At 44.1% G+C, this 18717-nt stretch overlaps 1 protein-coding gene across 1 annotated transcript; it reads right to left on the reverse strand.

Moving 5' to 3' along the window:
* Nucleotides 1–3606: 3606 nt before the first annotated feature.
* Nucleotides 3607–17978, reverse strand: LOC308079709 (protein Wnt-7b-like; the record flags this gene model as incomplete). Its single annotated transcript, XM_080421271.1, has 4 exons — nt 17887–17978; nt 14870–15096; nt 7534–7805; nt 3607–4086 (listed from the first exon to the last, which is right to left on the reverse strand). Exons 1-4 carry the CDS (start codon nt 17967–17969, stop codon nt 3607–3609), a joined length of 1062 nt encoding a protein of 353 aa, XP_080277397.1. The 5' UTR covers nt 17970–17978.
* Between the last annotated feature and the right edge of the window lie 739 nt (nt 17979–18717).

Below are 18717 nucleotides of genomic sequence, written 5' to 3' on the forward strand. Positions count from 1 at the left end.
GCTTCTGTTTTGTAACTTAGAAAAGCGCTGTATAAGTTATTATTATTATTATTATTATTATTATTATTATTATTATGAGACTGTCTGTCTCAATAAACTAACCAAACCTCAAAAAAACACTTAGGGAGAGAGTGGCAGATTGCTCATTCTTATCTTTAAAAAACCAAAACAAACTATGCATCTTAAAGCATGGCAGCTCCTGAGTGTATGTGTTGGTGCCTGTGTGCGTGCGCTTTGGTGCGTGCACGCGCAGGTGCTCCATCCGCCGCTCACCGGTGGCGAGTCCCGTACCAGCAGACGGTTCGGAACGCGTACACACCGACTAACCGCTGTCTGATGAGTGAATGAGCGGCTGAGTGAGAGCGTGAACCAGACCAGAAGCATTAGTTTGCAGAATGACATCCACCCAAAAACCCCACCCTCCACCCTCCGCCGCCGCCTCCTCCTCCCGTGGCTGGATAAGCCTGAGCGGTCCTGACACCTCAACAATACGGTGCTTTGCGGGGCCTAGCCCACACCCCTCTCCACCCTGTTTGCACTGCCACCCGATTTTTAATGACAAAATGTATTGAAACAATCGCCCTCGACTCTGGGGGCTCAATCCGCCGGCATAGTGAGTTGAGCTTACGCGGTTCCGGTCCCGAGGATTTCAGACAGCTAACAAAACAGGCTGTTACTCGCGCTCGGCTAGCTGGCTGCAATGCTTTTCAAACACCCCCTCCCCTCCCCACCCCTCCCCTATGCTGGAAAAAAAAAAAAAAAAAAAAAGCTGTCGAGAGTCAGCCAGGCTGAATGAGGTGGCAGAGGCTGACTATTCAACTCCCCCCCCCCCCCCCCCCGGCACATCATCATACCCCCACGTCAAGTCCAACATAGGTGCTTCTGTCTACCATATCAGCATTTCACCGCCACTAGATGCAGTCAGACAGGCCCCCAGCCACGCTGTATAAGTGAGTGTTGCCTCATGAGTCCGCTGTCATCTCCCTTTAACGAAAGCTTGACCAGGTGTAAACCTTCTGTACTGTACACATGCCTCATCTTTGTAAGAAGGTGTTTATAGTCCACTGAATAAAGTGTTCCTGTGTGAGATATGAGATGTCTTGTTGTGTTTTTTCTTGTCTCGTTAAATAAAGGATGAGGGTTTATCTTTCAAGGGCTTTTAAGCATAATGTGTGAGCAGGTTGGCTTCAGTGGTCTGACTCAAAGACACACGGCAGGTTATTAATGTTGTTTTGGAGGCCCTAAACATAGGTTGTCCAGTCAGAATCTCTGTAACCCTATAACCAGTAAGCCACACTGCTACCCAGTAGAGTTAATGGCAAATGGCACACAAAACCACAGAGACGGAAAAAGGATGCTCAGATTTTATTGGCAACAAAAAAGAAGAAAAAAACAACTTGTCAATTGTTGTAAGCGATGCACAGAGTTTGGTTGCGTCACTAAAGATATGACCACTTCAGCACTACTGATCCAGCTTGAAAAATCATTCATGAAATAAGCTTTGAGTTGCAGTTCATTTTCCATGTTAGGACTATGCTTTCAGAAAGCAATGAGCTACTATTTGTAGTTACTGCAAGCACTAATAAGACAACTGTAAACACTGAATCCCTTACAATCTAAAGTTGCACATTAGTAGTTGTGGAAACACCAGTTGCGACATCTCCGTATAGCATCCATTTATTTACTTGATTTACAACCGTCACAAAATTCTTTCCCGCACTTGATGTTTCACCAACGGTACTCTGGAACCGTTAAGGATCATATCGAGATGGACAATGAGGGCTACTTGTATAGAACACATGGATTATGTACAATTTAGGAACTTCGATCAGAGACAGAAATTCAAAATAATTTGTGGCTCTCAAAAACTGAGTACAATGACAGAAAAAAGATAAACGATTGTAAATAGCGACCGTCCTTTCCCGACTATAAATGACATAAAGTGCCATATTTACCGCATATAAAAATATACTCTTCAAATTGTTTTGTAAGTTACATAAAGCCTAAATAAACATCTCTGAATACATAAAAGGGTGCTGCCCAAAAATAGTCCGTGGCCTTTAACCCTCTCATACAACCCCCCCACCCCACCCCCCCACCCCCCCACCCCGCTTCTGCTTGTCTGTGTGGTTAGGGCACATGCCATCAACCCAGGCAGACCTAAACCGCGCTGGAAGGCTTTGTGTAAGCAAGGGCCCGCAATGTGGAATTCCGTGTCTCTGGCGTTCGTGGGAATGTTCGATGTATCTGAACCTGATTCCACCTCTGTGTGGAGTTCCAATGTGTTTCTCAGAAGTCGAGAGAGCAAGCCCCCCCCCCCCCCCTCCCATCCCCACTCTTCCGAAAAACAAAGCGATGAGCACGGTGAACGCTGTGCAGCGCTGTTCAAACTGACCTGTTTGAGGCCTAAAATAGCATGTGTGTATGTTTCTGCCTCTATGGTTCTTAGCCTAACAAAGGGTGTGGGCCCATTGTACTTGGTTGCGCATTGGTGTCGTGCACCAAAATTTGCCGATCTACAATCTCACAACATATCACGATGCAATGTGTTCTGAGCTTGCAGATCAGCTATTTTTCGGCGTGTGACACCTAGTATAAATCAGGCTTAATCTTCCATAGGGGGACATGTCAGTGCAGCACTCAATACAACCCATAATGTCTTATGAAAATAGGAAGGTATGCAAGTGCAAAACAACAGAGAACAACTCTATAGCTTAAAATGCTACTGACAATGTGATAAACGTACATGTTAAAATGAAAATAGCAAAAGAGATTTGCAAAAAAAATAAGCATTTAGTTCAGTGGCTCTAAAGGCGATGCCACACTACTGTAAAAATCGGACACTCCCAGCTTGAAACTTATCAGTAGCAATCGAAGGTTGTGAGGAAAGATAAAAATGTTAACCAGCAATTGAACTTGCCGTCCATACCATAAGACTTAAGTCTGAAAGATATTCTAACATAAATAAATCATTTATTTTCATATTTTCAGTGTTCAAACATAATACAGTGTGAGCGTACAGTAAAATTTGTCCCGCTGTCATGTTCCAGTCCTCAGCGGAAGCCACTTGTGTTGGGGCCTTCTTCATGGCAGTCAAAAGGCACTTCACTTGTGTACCGTTTCCAGTTACCTGTGTTGAATTCAACACTTCTTCTCATCCGCATAAGAACTTGTTTTTACTCTACGAGTGATGTCTTTTGAAGACTGTAACCTACATCCTAAATACAATGCCTACTTTGCCTAGGCGGTTATTTTCTTCCAAAGTGGTTGGAGACAAAAAAAAAGAGTCAACGACTGATCCTTGCACTTCATACGCACCCTGCAACATGTTGGTGTCACATCGTAGTTTGTCCAGTCAACGCACAAGAAAACATTCTTTGCCTTTTTCTTAAACGTTCTTTCCGACCTCCATATGACATTTCACTTCTGTCTCTCTTTTTCTTTCCTCATAAAATAACTCCAAATAGAATGTCAAAATGTGCAAAATGACGAATCAATCTTTCCGACTGTCTCTCTTCAACTCCCACCTCCTTGCGGTGTTGCCCTTATCTCTAGTCCCCTGTTCCCTGGTCTCCCCCTTGAGCCCCTGCCATCGCTCGCTCTCCTTTACTTGCAGGTGAACACCTCCGATTTCTCGCTGCAGGTGTTGCACTTGACGAAGCAGCACCACTGGAACTTGCAGTTGCACTGCCAGACGCGTGTGTACTGGTGCGTGTTGTGGCCCCGGCCGCAGCACATCAGGTTGCAGCCGTCCGTGAACGGGGAGGTGCCGTTGCAGAGCCTGCCCTGCGTCCCCGTGCTGCCCGTCACCGCGTCCTCCTCGCAGTAGTTGGGCGAGCGCTCCAGGTACACCAGGTCCGTGTCCGTGGGCTTCTGGTAGCCCCGGGCCTCCTTGAGGCGCAGGAAGTTGGGCTGGCGGAGCCGCGAGGCCCGCACCGGCTCCACCTGCACGGCGTCGCTGTAGCGCTCCTTCAGCAGGTAGCCGATCTCCCTGAACGTGGGCAGAGTGGTCCAGCATGTCTTGGTGGTGCAGGAGCCCGACACGCCGTGGCATTTGCACTCTAGCATCATGCGTTCCTCCAGGATCTGAACACACAGAGACAAGAGAGGGTTGGAGTGGGTGCACCTAGTGGCTGTGAACCTCACAATCTGTAAAGGCACGGTTACCATGGTTAACCGCTTAAGCCCTATATACAGTACACTTTGCAGTGTGGCGATTAGCGGAAATAGATCTACAAGCTCACAATCGCAACGGGAGTGAGCTTCTTTTAATTTATTTGTTTAAATATTCTCAAACTGTGACGGAATTTGGGCATACATAATGTCATGCCATTACCAAATGGGGCTGCCAGGTTGAAAGTGGTTAAATAACCGTTCCTCATTCGTATGTACCGTACTCTACTTGTTTTGTATTCAAAGCATAGACCAATGTGGCCTCACACATCCACAGTACATTCATTGCGATTGTTGTTTTCTATTTCTCTTTGTTTTTCGTCTGACATTTTAGCTTTTCTCATTTTCTCCCAATTTACTCATTGCCAATTGCATTGTGAACTATGGTCCATATGGTCCGACCCCCCTCCCCACTGGCCCAGGGAGGGTGTAGACAATCTCATGTCTCCTCTGATACACATGGAGTCTACAGCAGCTTCTTTTCACCTGCCAGTGAGGAGTTTTCACCAGGAGAGTTTGTGTGCGGAGGCTGACGTTATCTTTCCAGTTAACCCTCTGGGAGTCGCTTGTGGCGCCGTCCCCTGCTCGCTTCCCACCCACGAGCCCGTTTGAGAGCCTGTTGCAGGGAAACCTTTGCGGTGGCGGCCGAATGTTTTAACCCTACGCAAGCCGGGTGCACCCTCGTTTTTCGGTGCTCTGGTTTTAGCTCTAGGACACCAAGGTATTTTAAAAAACATTAATCCTGGCATCTCTATTTTGGGCCAATTTTCTAAAAGATTAAGTCTTTTTCAATTTCTTTCCCCAATTTCTTAACAAAAAAAGACAAAAGAAAGGTGGGTTGTGACACGTTGTGAACTTGTAGATCTACTAATTTGGCATAGGCTAGAACAAAGTATATTGCGTGTAAGTGGTTAAGGACACCAAGATATCTACTGTCATGTGGACTAAGTTCCACATGTATCAGTAGTACACATTTCACATGCCTAAAGTTGATCACAATGCCAACTTTGTGTCAAAAACTTGGGGAAAAAATAACTTATAACCAAAAGACTGTAGCCTATAATTAACTCTACCTTTCTTAAGACCACGAAATGGACAGGAAAACTGACCCGAGCTTTCAATGCAACCATACGTGTATAAAATTACACCGCGGTTAGAGCAGGATTTATATTTTGATACCTCACAGATAAATCCAGCTGACAAAAGTTACAGGTCACTGCCACACAAGCTCACATTTTAAAGTTGTGACACACTGAGCTTGAAATAAGAAACCGCCAGAAGTTTTGACAGTAGATGCATTATCGCTGCCATTATCTGGGATGTGAAAGGCAATATGATTGCCGAGTGGGCAAGTATATAATCAGAACATGATGTAGCCTAGCGCTGACAGCGGGGACCGGCATTATCAAATCAGCAACTCTATATCCGCGCTGTCTTCCTCTGCGTTGATATCGGGTTTGGGGGAATTGGCTCGCGATTTTGGTTGGTTCAGCGTGTGCAGTGGTGCAGAAGCAAAGGTTTTGGTGCTGCCACTGAGAGAGGAAGAGAGATAGACTTGCAATAATATCTCGTATCCTGACTTAATGCTTGGTAATTCAATGAATAGAGCGCAGGGCTGTGGCACAACTCCCACTTGGCAGCGGTGACTGGCCGACCTTGCATTCCTCACGAGCACACATTGAAAGCCTCCGCTTTGCACCGGCTTAATTTTATTAACAAATTATGTGTCCGTATGAAGTACCCATGATTACTGTTTATTCCCTTGCCTAAACATATGAAGAATGGATTTATTAAGCCTACTAGTTGATGCAACAATTAGTTGTAAAGAAGATTTACTTGTTTGTTTTTGAAATATACCAATCCAACCAAAAATAGCAGATCTACAAGCTCACAATGCTGCAACGCGTTATCAGCTTGCAAATCTGTTATTTTCGGTGTACACTACACAATGCACAACTATAAATCAACTATTAGCCTACACAGGCGCGGGTAAGTCTTGCAATTGAATAAAATCTATTCAGGCACTTGCAATCTTCGCAGGGTTGCAACATCTATTATAGTATTGATTCCAGAAAATATTTCTATGACTTTAATAGCAATATGCTGTGTAAAAAATGCCTTCGGTGTTGACCAGCAGGGTCTGTAGTTTTATCACAGCTACTCAACAGAACAGTCTGTCTGATTTATATAGCAAACAGTTGTTAAAGGGATAGTTCACCCCCAAAATGACTTTCTTTTCTATGGATTAGTCACCCCATGGAGACTTGAATTCATGGATATGTTTTATTTTTTGTCTCATTCCTAAGCCAATAATTTGATGACCGGCAGCGGTTCCGGTAGGAGACACAGTCTCCTTTGTGTCTCCTACCGGAACCGCTGCCTACCGGTCCGCTGGTCATCAAATTATTGGCTTAGGAATGTGACAAAAACAAATAAATATCCATGAATTCAAGTCTCCATGGGGTGACTAATCCATCGAAAAATATATTTTTTTTGGGTGAACTATCCCTTTTAAAGCGGCAATCCTTAAGTTTTATGTCCTACCCGGGATTCAAACCTGCTTTCTACCGCTGTTTAAAGATAGAATTGCCACTTGTCCATGGGAGATATTGCACTTCAGGCAGCACTACTCTGTCATTTTAACCAATCCTTACGATAAAGTATACTCACTTGACGCAGCGATTGCCCGATCTATTTTCGCACGTCATAAAAACGTTATTAGTGAAGTTTCATGTTGATTTACCTATATATATATATATATATATATATATATATATAAAATTAAATGAGTTATCAAAGAGAGCTTTTCTCCATTATTCGATTAACCCATTAAGACCAGGAAGGGAATCAATGCATTGAATGGGAGATTATCACGTTTTATCAGACCATTGAATGGGCGAGTAGGCGACATACTGACCTACCCACGATTTATCAGACCATTCATTGGGCGTAATCAGGAGCTACTGACCTACTCGGAGGCAAAGTAGTCCCCACAACATGATTTACGATTCTGTGCCTATTGGTACATAACTCTAACGGCGCTGAGTAGGCTGTACTAGGCTGTACTAGGCTCAAGCAAACTGGAGCCACGTGAGGGACCACCGAGCGAGCTAAAGCGAGCGAGTTGCCGTCCCGAACGTTGCGACGTTCGCTTGAGACTGCGCGCCTCCGTCATGGTCCGAAACCGAAACTGAGTCATCTCCGTCGGTAGGACAGTATGTCTTGATAACACCCAGATGAATGGTCTGATAAATCGCGGGTAGGTCAGTATGTCGCCTACTTCGCCCATTCAATGGTCTGATAAAACGTGTTCAATGCATTGATGGCATCCGAATGGGGTGACGGGTCAAGGTTTTTTACCTTCCGCCCCGCCTCGTTGTTGTGCAGGTTCATCAGGCGCCGGGCGTTCTTCTTGATCTCGCGGGCGTCCACAAAGAGGCGGGAGAAGTCCACGCCGTACTTGACGTCGGCGGAGCAGCCGCCCCACTTCCAGCCCTCCTCCTGGTCGTGGTAGCCCTGCTTCTCGCGGTCGCAGCCGCACTGCGACAGGTTGCCCTGACTGCAGGCCGCAGTCACCGCATGGGCCACGCCGGCCGCCGTAATGGCATAGGTGAACGCAGCCTCTTTGCTTCCTATAGGAGAGGGGAGGGGGAGGGGTAGGGGGGCGACAGAACATGGATCATTCATATCGTCGTTGTCGGCAGCATAGATATAGAAACCTAGATACCTAATTGGCCTCTGCAGTTCATTGGAGCGACCTGTATCGCGGCCGGCATTTTGGAGAAGGCAAGCTTCCTGATCCTGACTACTAACCAATCACAGCGCGTCTTTTCCGGGAATCTAGCTGTATAAAAATATACTGTTATATTTTCATACAACTAGATTCTGACAAGTCCCGGGAAAGACGCGCTGTGATTGGCCAGTAGTCAGGAAGCTTGCCTTCTCCAAAATGCCGGCCGCGATACAGACGCCTCAGAGCCGGAGGAGGCGTCTACCTTTATATGTCTATGGTCGGCAGTGGTGTAAAGTAACTAAGTACATTTGGAAAGCTTGAATGGGACATTCTGCATAATGAGTACTTTCTACTTTTGGTACTTTAAGTACATTTTGATGCCAACACTTTTGTACTTTTACTCAAGTAAAGTGCGAATTCCAGACTTTTACTTGTAACAGAGTATTTCTATATTGCAGATATATATCTACAAGCTCAAGTTTATAAAACCCAAGTAACCACTTTCACTTTCAAAAAGTTTAAATCCAGAAAATGACACATCTATAAGCTCACGTAAGCTTTTAGATCAGCATTTTTTTGCGATTACAAGGTTTCTTACCAACAGCTACATAGTTTCTTTTTAGTTCTTTTTTTTACTGCGTTCTTGGGAAATCATTGCCAGACATTCCCAAAGGGACAATGTTTTGTCAAACGTTGCATGGAATGGTTTTGGAACTTGGTGGTTCACCACAGACAGCCCTGTATACTTTGTTGTACGACAAATAGCGAAAATAGACGATCTACAAGCTCACAACACGTTGCAAATCAAAGGTTTTGATTCGAAACCTGTGAACTTTTGTGAAAAGTTTTGAAAATGTTTTGCCTATATGGCTTAAAATAGGGACGCCAGGTTGGAAGTGGTTAATAGAGATTAGAATGTACCTTGCAGAACTTTTGCAAGATAGATGCAGGGTAGTTTCCTAAGCACTGACTGCTGTAATTATTCCAGCTGCAAGTTTGACTTAATTTGGACTAGTGTGTTGTTGTGGATTATTAAAGTTTCATGTCCTTTGTCCGACGAAGCGAGGTAATTGTAAGTATTAAGGCCTTTGCAGACAGGGTACGATTTAACCAGCAATTTTAACCGCATGCGAAAAGACGCACGAATCGAACTGGGTTCGATTATTTTTTTTAAGACGCACCGCCACAGCCGGTGTGCATGAGGTCATAGAGAACCATGTGTTCTTTTACAAAAAATATATTGTCCGTTTTTTTCTGTGCGAAAGATCGCACCCTGTCTGCAAAGGCCTGAACACCTGGGATTCTATATCCCGGAAACCAAACGGCTACCGCTCGGTCAAGAGGGAATGGCCAGCGAATATGTAAGGCTTATGAGCTCAGGCAGGGCTTGTGAGCCTGCTGGTGACAATGTAGTGACAGCACTTCCAACCACTGCAGATGTGCTAGTTATATTGTATTAACATACTCTACCATACATGGTAAAAACAACATTTTATTCATTAAAATAAGTTCCGGATTGCAGCTTTAAAATCCCATTGTTGCTATACAGCCACAATGGCACTTTTTTGCTTCTTATTAGATCTGCCGTGTTGTCTGAAGAAATATAACATTGTGAAAGAAATGGAGAATTTAAAAGTAATCAAGCTTTCTAAATCAACATGAAGGGGAAAGTTTAGAGCTACTGCTCTGGGTTAGCCTGTGGAAAACCACAATGGAATCTTTGTAAAATACAAAAATATCAAGCTGACTTTAGGAGTTAAACAATTCAACAAGTGTTTAGCCATGTGTTTAGCCTATTGTGCCTTGCTGGTAATACTTGATGTAACCCAGCAGGCATTCCCTGTTTGCGGGCAAAGAGAGACTATGGCAAGGATTTAAAACGTCTTTCCATTTCTCAGAAGCTTCAGTCCAAGTGGGGAAGCACAAGTGACATCTACTGGTAGACCAGAGAAGTCTTGAGTGAATCCACACTGCCAGCGGTGGAAAGTAACTAAGTGCATTTACTCAAGTACTGTACTTTTAAGTACAATTTTGAGGCACTTTTACTTAACTTGAGTATTTATGTTTTTTGCTAATTTATAGTTTTTACTCCACTACATTTCAGAGAGGAAATATTTTTTACACCACTACAATTATTTTTAATGCTTGTAAAAGTATTTTTATAGTGTGACTATAGTACTATATTATTGTATAATATAGTATTTTTTATCATTTGGAAACCAGTCCACTAGGACTTTTTTGTGTAAATCCTTTTAGACCAAGTGTATGACTGCACTCGTGCTGTTTGCATTTCTGTCTAATAAAGTATTCAATCAATTCAATCAATCAATGCTATTGCTACTTTTACTTAAGCGACACATTTGAGTACTTCTTCCACTACTGCATACTGCTCCCACAGCAGTAGAACTACTGCATCACAGTTGAGCCTCTGATGCAGACCAAGTGTCTGACAGACTCTGTTTTAACAATTTGAACCCAGACGTCCCTATTTGAGGCAAAGATTTGGCACAAGTCCTCACGTTGAAGATTTTCTAAATAGCCGATCTACAAGCTCACACCAAGTTGCGATACGAGTCATTGTGAGCTTGTAGATCGGCTGTTTTGGAACAGGCGAAGTATAAAATAGGGCTCAAGACTGGTACAGTCCAACGTCATTATTGCAAGTGATACTGCTATGTTGAATGCTGAAATAATTTGTGGCCGGGCTTGACTGGGATGTTCCCCATTGTGAGGTTCACAAGTCACCATTTGGGGTTTCAAAATAAACACATTTATATACTTATTTATGGCATAGAGAGGAAATGCAATTATTGGCATTGCTTTTGGGCAGCGCAATCGGATATCCTCCGTCCCCAATCAAGATAATGCCGGGCCTGCGATCTTCTCGACGGCCCCCCGAGTATTAATGCATGGCGTCTCTGGTAGAGGCGATTGTGATGGCAGCCTTCCAACCTGACAAACTCACTCCCCGAGAAACTGTTGGACCCGCAGTCCCCCACGCCCCCCCCCCCCCCCCCCCCATCCATACTACTCTTAAAGGAGCACTTCACCCCTGGAAGAAGTTTTCGGTCTTTTAATGAAGTTTAGGAGTGAAGAAACAAGATCCTGGGTTTTTTTTTTTAATAATCTGTGTTTTTAGATATCTAGTAATGTTCGCAATATTCGTGACGTTATTTGCATCATGAGAGATTGGTCTCATTCCTTTCCGCACTACATGTCTCGGCGTGTCTCAGTCAGACCATCTCAAAAGACAGCCCCAATGGGGTGTCCGTAACACTTTGTTCAACCTTCTTTCGCCACTCGGCCACTCCCATTAGCTGCGGCCAGCGGCCCTTGCAGAGTGAGGCATTACTTTACCTGAGTTATCTTCTGATAGTTGTACTTGAATGTTGACATGAAATAATAATCCTGTGTAGTGTTTCATAAGCGCAAGCTTGAAAAAAAAAATACAGCGTGGAGTAGCAGCGCTGGTAAACAAACACCGTCACGAAAGGCTAGGATCATAATACCAAGGATGTGACAGTGATGTCAATACTATGCGACACGGAAGTGAAACTGCATGAAGATACTGAGGATGTCCCAGTGATATGACATCACTAACGAATCCTTGGACATATATGTAACTAGCTGAACGTTTGCGAGGACAGCCAGTGTTGCCAGATATTGTGAGAGAAATAAGCAGCCAGGTCTATGAAAACAAGCCCAAAAGAAAAATAACTATGCCAAGAGCACTTTACCTAGACATGGGATATTATATATTTGAAAATTGCTGATCTACAAGCTCACAACGCTTCGCAACCCATTGTGAGCTTGTAGATCTGCTATTTACAAAAAAATCTTGAGGGGGAAAAAGTCCAAAATGTGGATTTTTTTTTTTTTTTTGCAAAATATTTTTATTTGCTTTTCAAAATGTGGAATATTTTTGACACATATTTGTTAGGGGCTCCCTGACACAAATTATAATTTCAGATGGGGGTCTGTGGAAAAATACATGAACATGTTTGAGAACCACTGGTTTAAACAGCAATCAAAACATTTGGAAACAAGCCCAAATATCAACTACATTTTAGAAAGAAGCCGCTTATAATAAGCAGACATGGCGACACTGGCATGCTGTTTGTATGTTATTGTTGGAGATCACACCCACATGGAACCTCCCCTGCCACAAGGCACCAAAGCATTCTGGGAGTTGAAGTTATAGGCAGTGATACGCTGTGGTCCCCCTGTGGTCCCCCCTGTGGTCACCCCTGGAACTTCTTCCAGGGGTGAAGTGCTCCTCTTAACAAACTCTGAAGTCTTCTCTCAACAGACTAAATCTGCGGCCCGTTTGGAAATATTGCGGAAATATTGTATAGTGAGCGTTTTTCAAGGCATCGGGGCCCTCTGCAATGGCCAGACAGCCATCTCCCAGCAATATGATTTGTTTTGATTGTACAGCGCTGCATGCAGGGTTCCATTGTTGCCATCCAGCTGCTGTAGCTGACTTCAATTAGTGGTTAGAATGAATCTCCCTGGTCTTTCTCAATACTTAATGAGTTCACAGGCCCGGCAGGTCAATCAAGTGAAGCGGTAAAGACACGGAGAGGGGGGTGAGGGGGGTGAGGGGGGGCAGAAGTTTCCTTTTTTTTGTTTTGTTGAAAGGGACACAAATGAGAAGAGGAGCCAACGTTGCTCATTATTGATCATCGATTCATCAAGCAAGACAGATTGAGGTCACAGATTGAGACGTTAAGCCATTAAGACCTGAGGCCGATTCTACAAAATGTCTTCTAAATCCTAATTATTATTTTTTGAAAACATAATTTTTTTAATCAGTGGTTCTCAAACGTTTTCATGTCAAAGACCGCCAAAATGATGTATTTGGCCGTAGACCCCATCTCAAAATATGTTGTTCCAGGGACCCCCAGAAGCAAAGATTTGAGTTACAAATGTTCGCTTTAAATATATATATATATATATATATATATATTCAAAGATTTTTCAAAAATAGCAGATCTACAAGCTCGAGCTTGTAGATCTGCTATTTTTTGAATAGCCAAAGAAATCTAAAGTGACACAGATGCGTTCCCGGTCTTAATGGGTTAAACACCACTGTGATTTCACATTGTTAGTGGCTCGTGTAGCACTTATTAGACTAGATTGAAATGAGATTTACTGGTCTGGAATGTTCCCCTTAATGCCAATGTCAAGCCTACTACATGGATGAGTGTCTCTATTAGCCCTTCCACACACACCGCGGGAGAACGAGATACGTTTCTTCCGACAGAAAGGCATTAAGTTATCCAGCCGTCTGTCTCTGACTCCCGTCAAAGGGGGGAAGTGATTGTTCCCAGTGCAGCTGGATTAAACGCAGTTCCAAACCCACAGCGGACCGCAACAAAACATGTCAGCCTGACAGAAAGACACTTTATATAAGAGGGTCCACGTTAGGAGCCGAGCGGAAGGCTTCTGTGAGACAAACTTATCTGGCGAGGAGGAATGTTGAGAGTATACGCGTACGTTTGGGGGTGTTTACAAATCGCTCGGCTTTGATTGGCAGGCTCTCCGCCGATGGCATGCTCAGATAGGCCTTCTGCCATCTTTCGTGTTGGGGGCAATTTTGCTTTTGCTTTTTCACGTTGAATTTTAAGCCAGAACCGCCGTGACAGTGGGTTGTCACAAATGAGAGGTGACAATGAAGCCACATGGAGCAGATAATAGATTTAAACGCCTTCAGGACACGGGCAGCAAGGCTTCGAGTTTCAGCACGTTCCTGTCAGTAACACGTGGAGGCAGTTCGTTGCGGTTATCGCCAGTGGGAAGGGGAACTGCTGTGCTTTCAATTAAAGTTTTCACCACCCATCTGAAAGGCAATTTCGTCAAACCTAAGTTGAACTGTACGCAGAGGGAAGTGGAGCTGTACCTTTAACCAAACGTTCTAGAACAGAATGAGTGGAATTTTTCAGACGTATCAACTTTACACCACAACTTTTTTATCAACAAAAATAAAAATAAGTGGCAGCTCTACAAGCTCACAGGTGTGACACGTTGTGAGCTTGTAGATCTGCTGTTTTTGAAATGGGGCTTAACCACATGCCTAGCATCCCTATTCTGGGGGGAACATTTTGGTGAAAAAAGTTCACAATGTGTCCCAACACCAAGCGTTGTGAGCTTATAGATCGGCTATTTTTTTCGCCAAAGATATTTAGTTTAAAGTGCCAGGGGCTCCCTTACAAGATTTGTATTGTGAAAATGTTTCAAAAAGACTCCATATTTAGAAAATAGCAGCTCTACAAGCTCACAACATGTCACGTCGCACCGCGTTGTGAGCTTGTTGATCTGCTATTTTCCTTGTGGTTAAACTGATTTTGATGCTATATCAACAAATTTAGCTGGGGACCCCCTGGAACCCCCTCAAGGACATCTGGGATGTGCATTAAAGTGCAATACATGCTCCTTCCAAAGTTTTCAGAAAGGTAGGTGATATAACTACAAATTGTTGTAAAAAAAACAGCAGGTTTTTATTCTGACGTTGGAAGGAGCATGGTGAATGCGGTTTTACCGCCCTATATCTTCAGCCTCTGGGCCGGTCTCTCAGAGAAGTGAGGACAGGTAAATCCTTCTGTTATTTAGTACTAGGACTAAGGACTAACGTTTCCACGCAAGGTGCATGTTCGTAAGTCATTCATATCTCATTTGTCCTAAAGTGGGACCTTTTAGAGCTTTGTAAGGTGGTATAATGACTATGATTTTCACCTGTGAGTTTTACTTTAATGACAGCAATCAAGTGTTTTCGGGTGTAAATCTTCCCTTGGACAGTTACATCGAGAATCAAAACTGTTCAGATAACTCCTCGCTACAATCCCTCTAGACATACTTGTCAAATTACACCCCTTCTCTTGAGGTTTTGTTAAAGAAAATAAAAAGGAAAATCTTTTTTTTCTTTTTTTGTTGCCGACAACAGCCAGTGTCAAACTGACTGACCTACTCTCAGCTCTTGTCCAAAGACGGTCCTTTCTCCAAGGGCAGAGCAGTTCCACCGGCCGTAGCGGAACTGGTACTGGCACTCGTTGATGCCCAACTGGGCCCCTTCGCCGATGACGATGATGGCGTCAGGGCGAGTCTGGCAGAGGGCTCTCTGACGGGGGGCCAGCCCCGGAATCTTGTTGCAAATGATGTTAGCCCCCAAAGCTACTACAGAGGACAGCGCCCTACAGGCGGGGGGAGAGAGAGAGAGAGAGAGAGAGAACAGGAGAAACAAAGCCACATCAAAAGACGAGTTTCATTGACTGTCACACGACGAGAGACTGAAAAGCGTTCAGATGTATAGAGGGAGTCGGTTGGGGCATCAGACGTAGTATAAGTGACCGCCCCGCAAAGCGAGACACAGAAAGAGACCGTTGTCTTGAATTTTGATAAGAGTCTATACAATACTATCTGGAAACCAGGAGGAGAGACATGAGGAGACGGAGAGAACGGCAATTAAACTTGGAATGCGTACAACCTGATACCGTCTCACAAAGGTTCCTTTAGAGTGAAATAGAGAGACAGTTTTGACATAAAGACACGGTAATCGGCATGGATTGAACTCTTGACTCATGGTCACCAAACACAAATCTTACCAACCAGCGGGAAACTAAGGATTTTGTCCACCGGCCGCAGTGACCGGTGCGTCTGGACATTCGCCAGCCGCTTTCAATCATTTACCATGATCTCAGTTTTCTCAGGTTAGGACAAAAACCTGATCACGATTGGCTAATGGGCTTATCTGTGGTGCATGTGGTGACAGCTACTTGTAACCACATGGGCCGTTAAAGGTCCATCTGGTTGCATTTGTACCCTATTTAGCACTGAGGACTTTACTGTGTAATTTAATTTACCAGGCTTTGGTGAGTGGTGTTGAATTCAACCGCTGGACAAAAAGGATTTCTTCAGTCAGAATTCAAAGCTGTATACTTTTCTGTAAAGAACAGTTATGTCATCATGACCTACAGAGGACACTGTCTGTTCTTCATGACAAGAGCCAGTCTGTGGATCTGAAAATGTAAAGACATTATGTGATCAAATAAACATAGGAGGAGCAGGGGGAGGGACTTTAAAACCACCCCCAGACCACACAATGGGTGGACTAATCTAATTGACTTTAATAAAAACATGAAAGAAAACAATAGTTATAGGATGTGGGTCCAACTCACTCCAAACCATCTCCTTGTGCCTCTCTCTCTCTCTCTCTCTCTCTCTCTCTCTCTCTCTCTGTTACAGAAAACATGACCAACCACAGCTATTTTAGGGCCCTGGGCCTTGCCCTTGTTATTATGAATGAAATGCATGTATGGTGCAGCAATCATCCCCTCTCTCCAGAGAGGGTCTGGGTCTTTTAATGTCATAAGAAAAGAGCTCATTACATAGGCCTGTTCTCATATAAGACATAGCACGAAAGGAGGCCAATGCAATGGGGGACTCGTTTTTACTCGTTTCCATATGCAGCTCCAATTATAACTCTTTTCTGACGAGGTGCGCCTGTGACAAAGCGGTTATGTTGTAATGCGCAAATCCCTAAGATCGGGTTATCTCATCAAATGCACCCACAATGCATGTAGCATGTATAGTATAGTATAGTATAGTATAGTATAGGGGGAAATCATGATCATGAATGGCCATCTACTCAATCAGCTGGGTTGAGCTGAAACCGAATTTCAAGCAAGTAGGTCAATATTATATTGCTTAATTATCATAACCAAGCTGTTTAACCACTTAACTCCCATATGGGTAACCGGAGTCCCTCAGGGCTCAATACTACTGTATTTTCTGTTATTGTGGGGAAAGCCTTCGCTGAAAATAGTCAATCGACAAGTTCGCGCTGCGTTGCAAGCTTGTCGATCGGTTATTTTCAGCGGAAGCTTTCCACCACAATGCAGATGCTGGGGTTTAAATGGTTAATGATAATATACAAACTATAAGTTATGAACACCCTGACCAATAGGTTAGAAGGGAAAAAAAGCCCAATTAATCCATCAGGACAACATTAATTCCCAACGCTTTTAATAATGACATTGGGGAAGCATTCTATGCCCCAGCTATAGTAACTACTGTTTACTGTACATATTTTCCTTCTTGAGTAACACTCGTTTATATGATGTTTTTGTATATTGTTTGTCATTAAATATTTCGATGAATTGAATACACATGGACCCCAATGGAAACGAGCCATATAGTGCTTTCTTGGGTTTAATCCTTTTAGCATCCTTTTGTATTGAACTGTACTTTCAGTGCTTTTTTTCTGCAAACTGTTAATAAACTATTCAATCAATCAATCACCCCGAATAGACTATTAATTAAAAAATAAAACACTCTTAATGTGTGTTATGGGTCCATGTGGTTACATTTAGTTACTAGTACACTGCTTGAGTTAAATGATAGCATATAGGCTACTATTTAATAACAGGATTGTGCTGTGTGTGCACCTTTCTGCAAGAGTATAGCCTATACCAACTAAATCAACCGCCCGATTACGCACCAATTTACAGGTGCAATGGTCGGGTCACCTCGACTTTTATTTTGCTTTAGCACTTGAATTCTATATATACAGTATAGCCTAGTACAGTGTTTCTCAAACAGTGGGTCGGGGGCTATTTGTGGGTCGCAGACACATTTTTATGGGTCGCGAGTGACATTAGTTTTTTAATTATTTCAAAAGAAAAAATAAATCTAAGAAATTTCAAAAGAAAATTCCACAAAATCTAAAAGTCCATACATTTGGAGAAATAACTTTTAAGAAGTAGTGGGAAAATAGCTGATCTACAAGCTCACAACTTGTGGCATTGCAAGGCATTGCGACCTTGTAGATCTGCTATTTTCACTATATAGTTTGGGTCCCGGGGCAAACATCTAATTTCTCTTTTGGGTCTGGAGCTCAAAAGGTTCGGGACCCCCCTGGCCTATAGACTATAGTAGATACAGTAGGATGTAATAATGATGATGATAGGCGTGGATCAACCTACAGGTAGCTACCGCTGGTGAGGATGAGGAAGATCTGCGGGTAGTAGACGGACAGCAGCGCACTGCGAGACGACACGATCAGCATGGTGGCACATTGAACACACAGCGGAAAACAGACGAAATGTGAAGAAAATATATCCTTTTCTTCTTTTGTGTATTTGTTTTTTTTAAAGTCCGTGAGTGAGTATATCACGCGGCGTGATGATCGCTGTTTCTTCCCGATCCTCTTGTTCCCTGGAGAAGCTCTTAAGTTGTCCTCCTGCCCTGCTGATGGAGCGTCGGTGCGTAACGGCAGCAGCAGCTCCGAGCGCCCCTGATGTCCATGTGCCGAGGACTGATCTGACCGGCCAGGCGGTCACTGCACTGGCCCTGTGTGTGTGTGTGTGGGGGGGGGGGGGCCAACGTGCGCCGCCGCCGCCGCCACCTGGGCTGATGAGGTGGGGGGGGGGGGGGGACTGGTTCCGGATGTCAGTCAGGGATGATGTGCTGGTGGCTCTCATCTCACCCAAAAAAGAGAGAGCTGTTCTGTGATTGGCTGGGGCTGGTGGTGGGAGACAAGTGTGGGATCACAGTCTGGCCAGCCCACCCCGGGATGGGACTGGTGTGTATGGATGGATGAGTCTGCACCCCCCCCCCCCCTCCACACACGCACGCACGCACGCACGCACACACACACACATCCTCAAACTCCATCCCCACCCCAAACCTCCAACTAACAACTAACTCCACCAGTTGCATTGCATCTCTCTCTCTCTCTCTCTCTCTCTCTCTCTCTCTCTCTCTCTCTCTCTCTCTCTCATTCTCTCTCTCACTCACTCACTCACTTACTCACT

Source organism: Gymnoscopelus braueri (assembly GCF_963280865.1).
Source record: "Gymnoscopelus braueri genome assembly, chromosome: 23".
NCBI classification, from domain to species: domain Eukaryota; kingdom Metazoa; phylum Chordata; class Actinopteri; order Myctophiformes; family Myctophidae; genus Gymnoscopelus; species Gymnoscopelus braueri.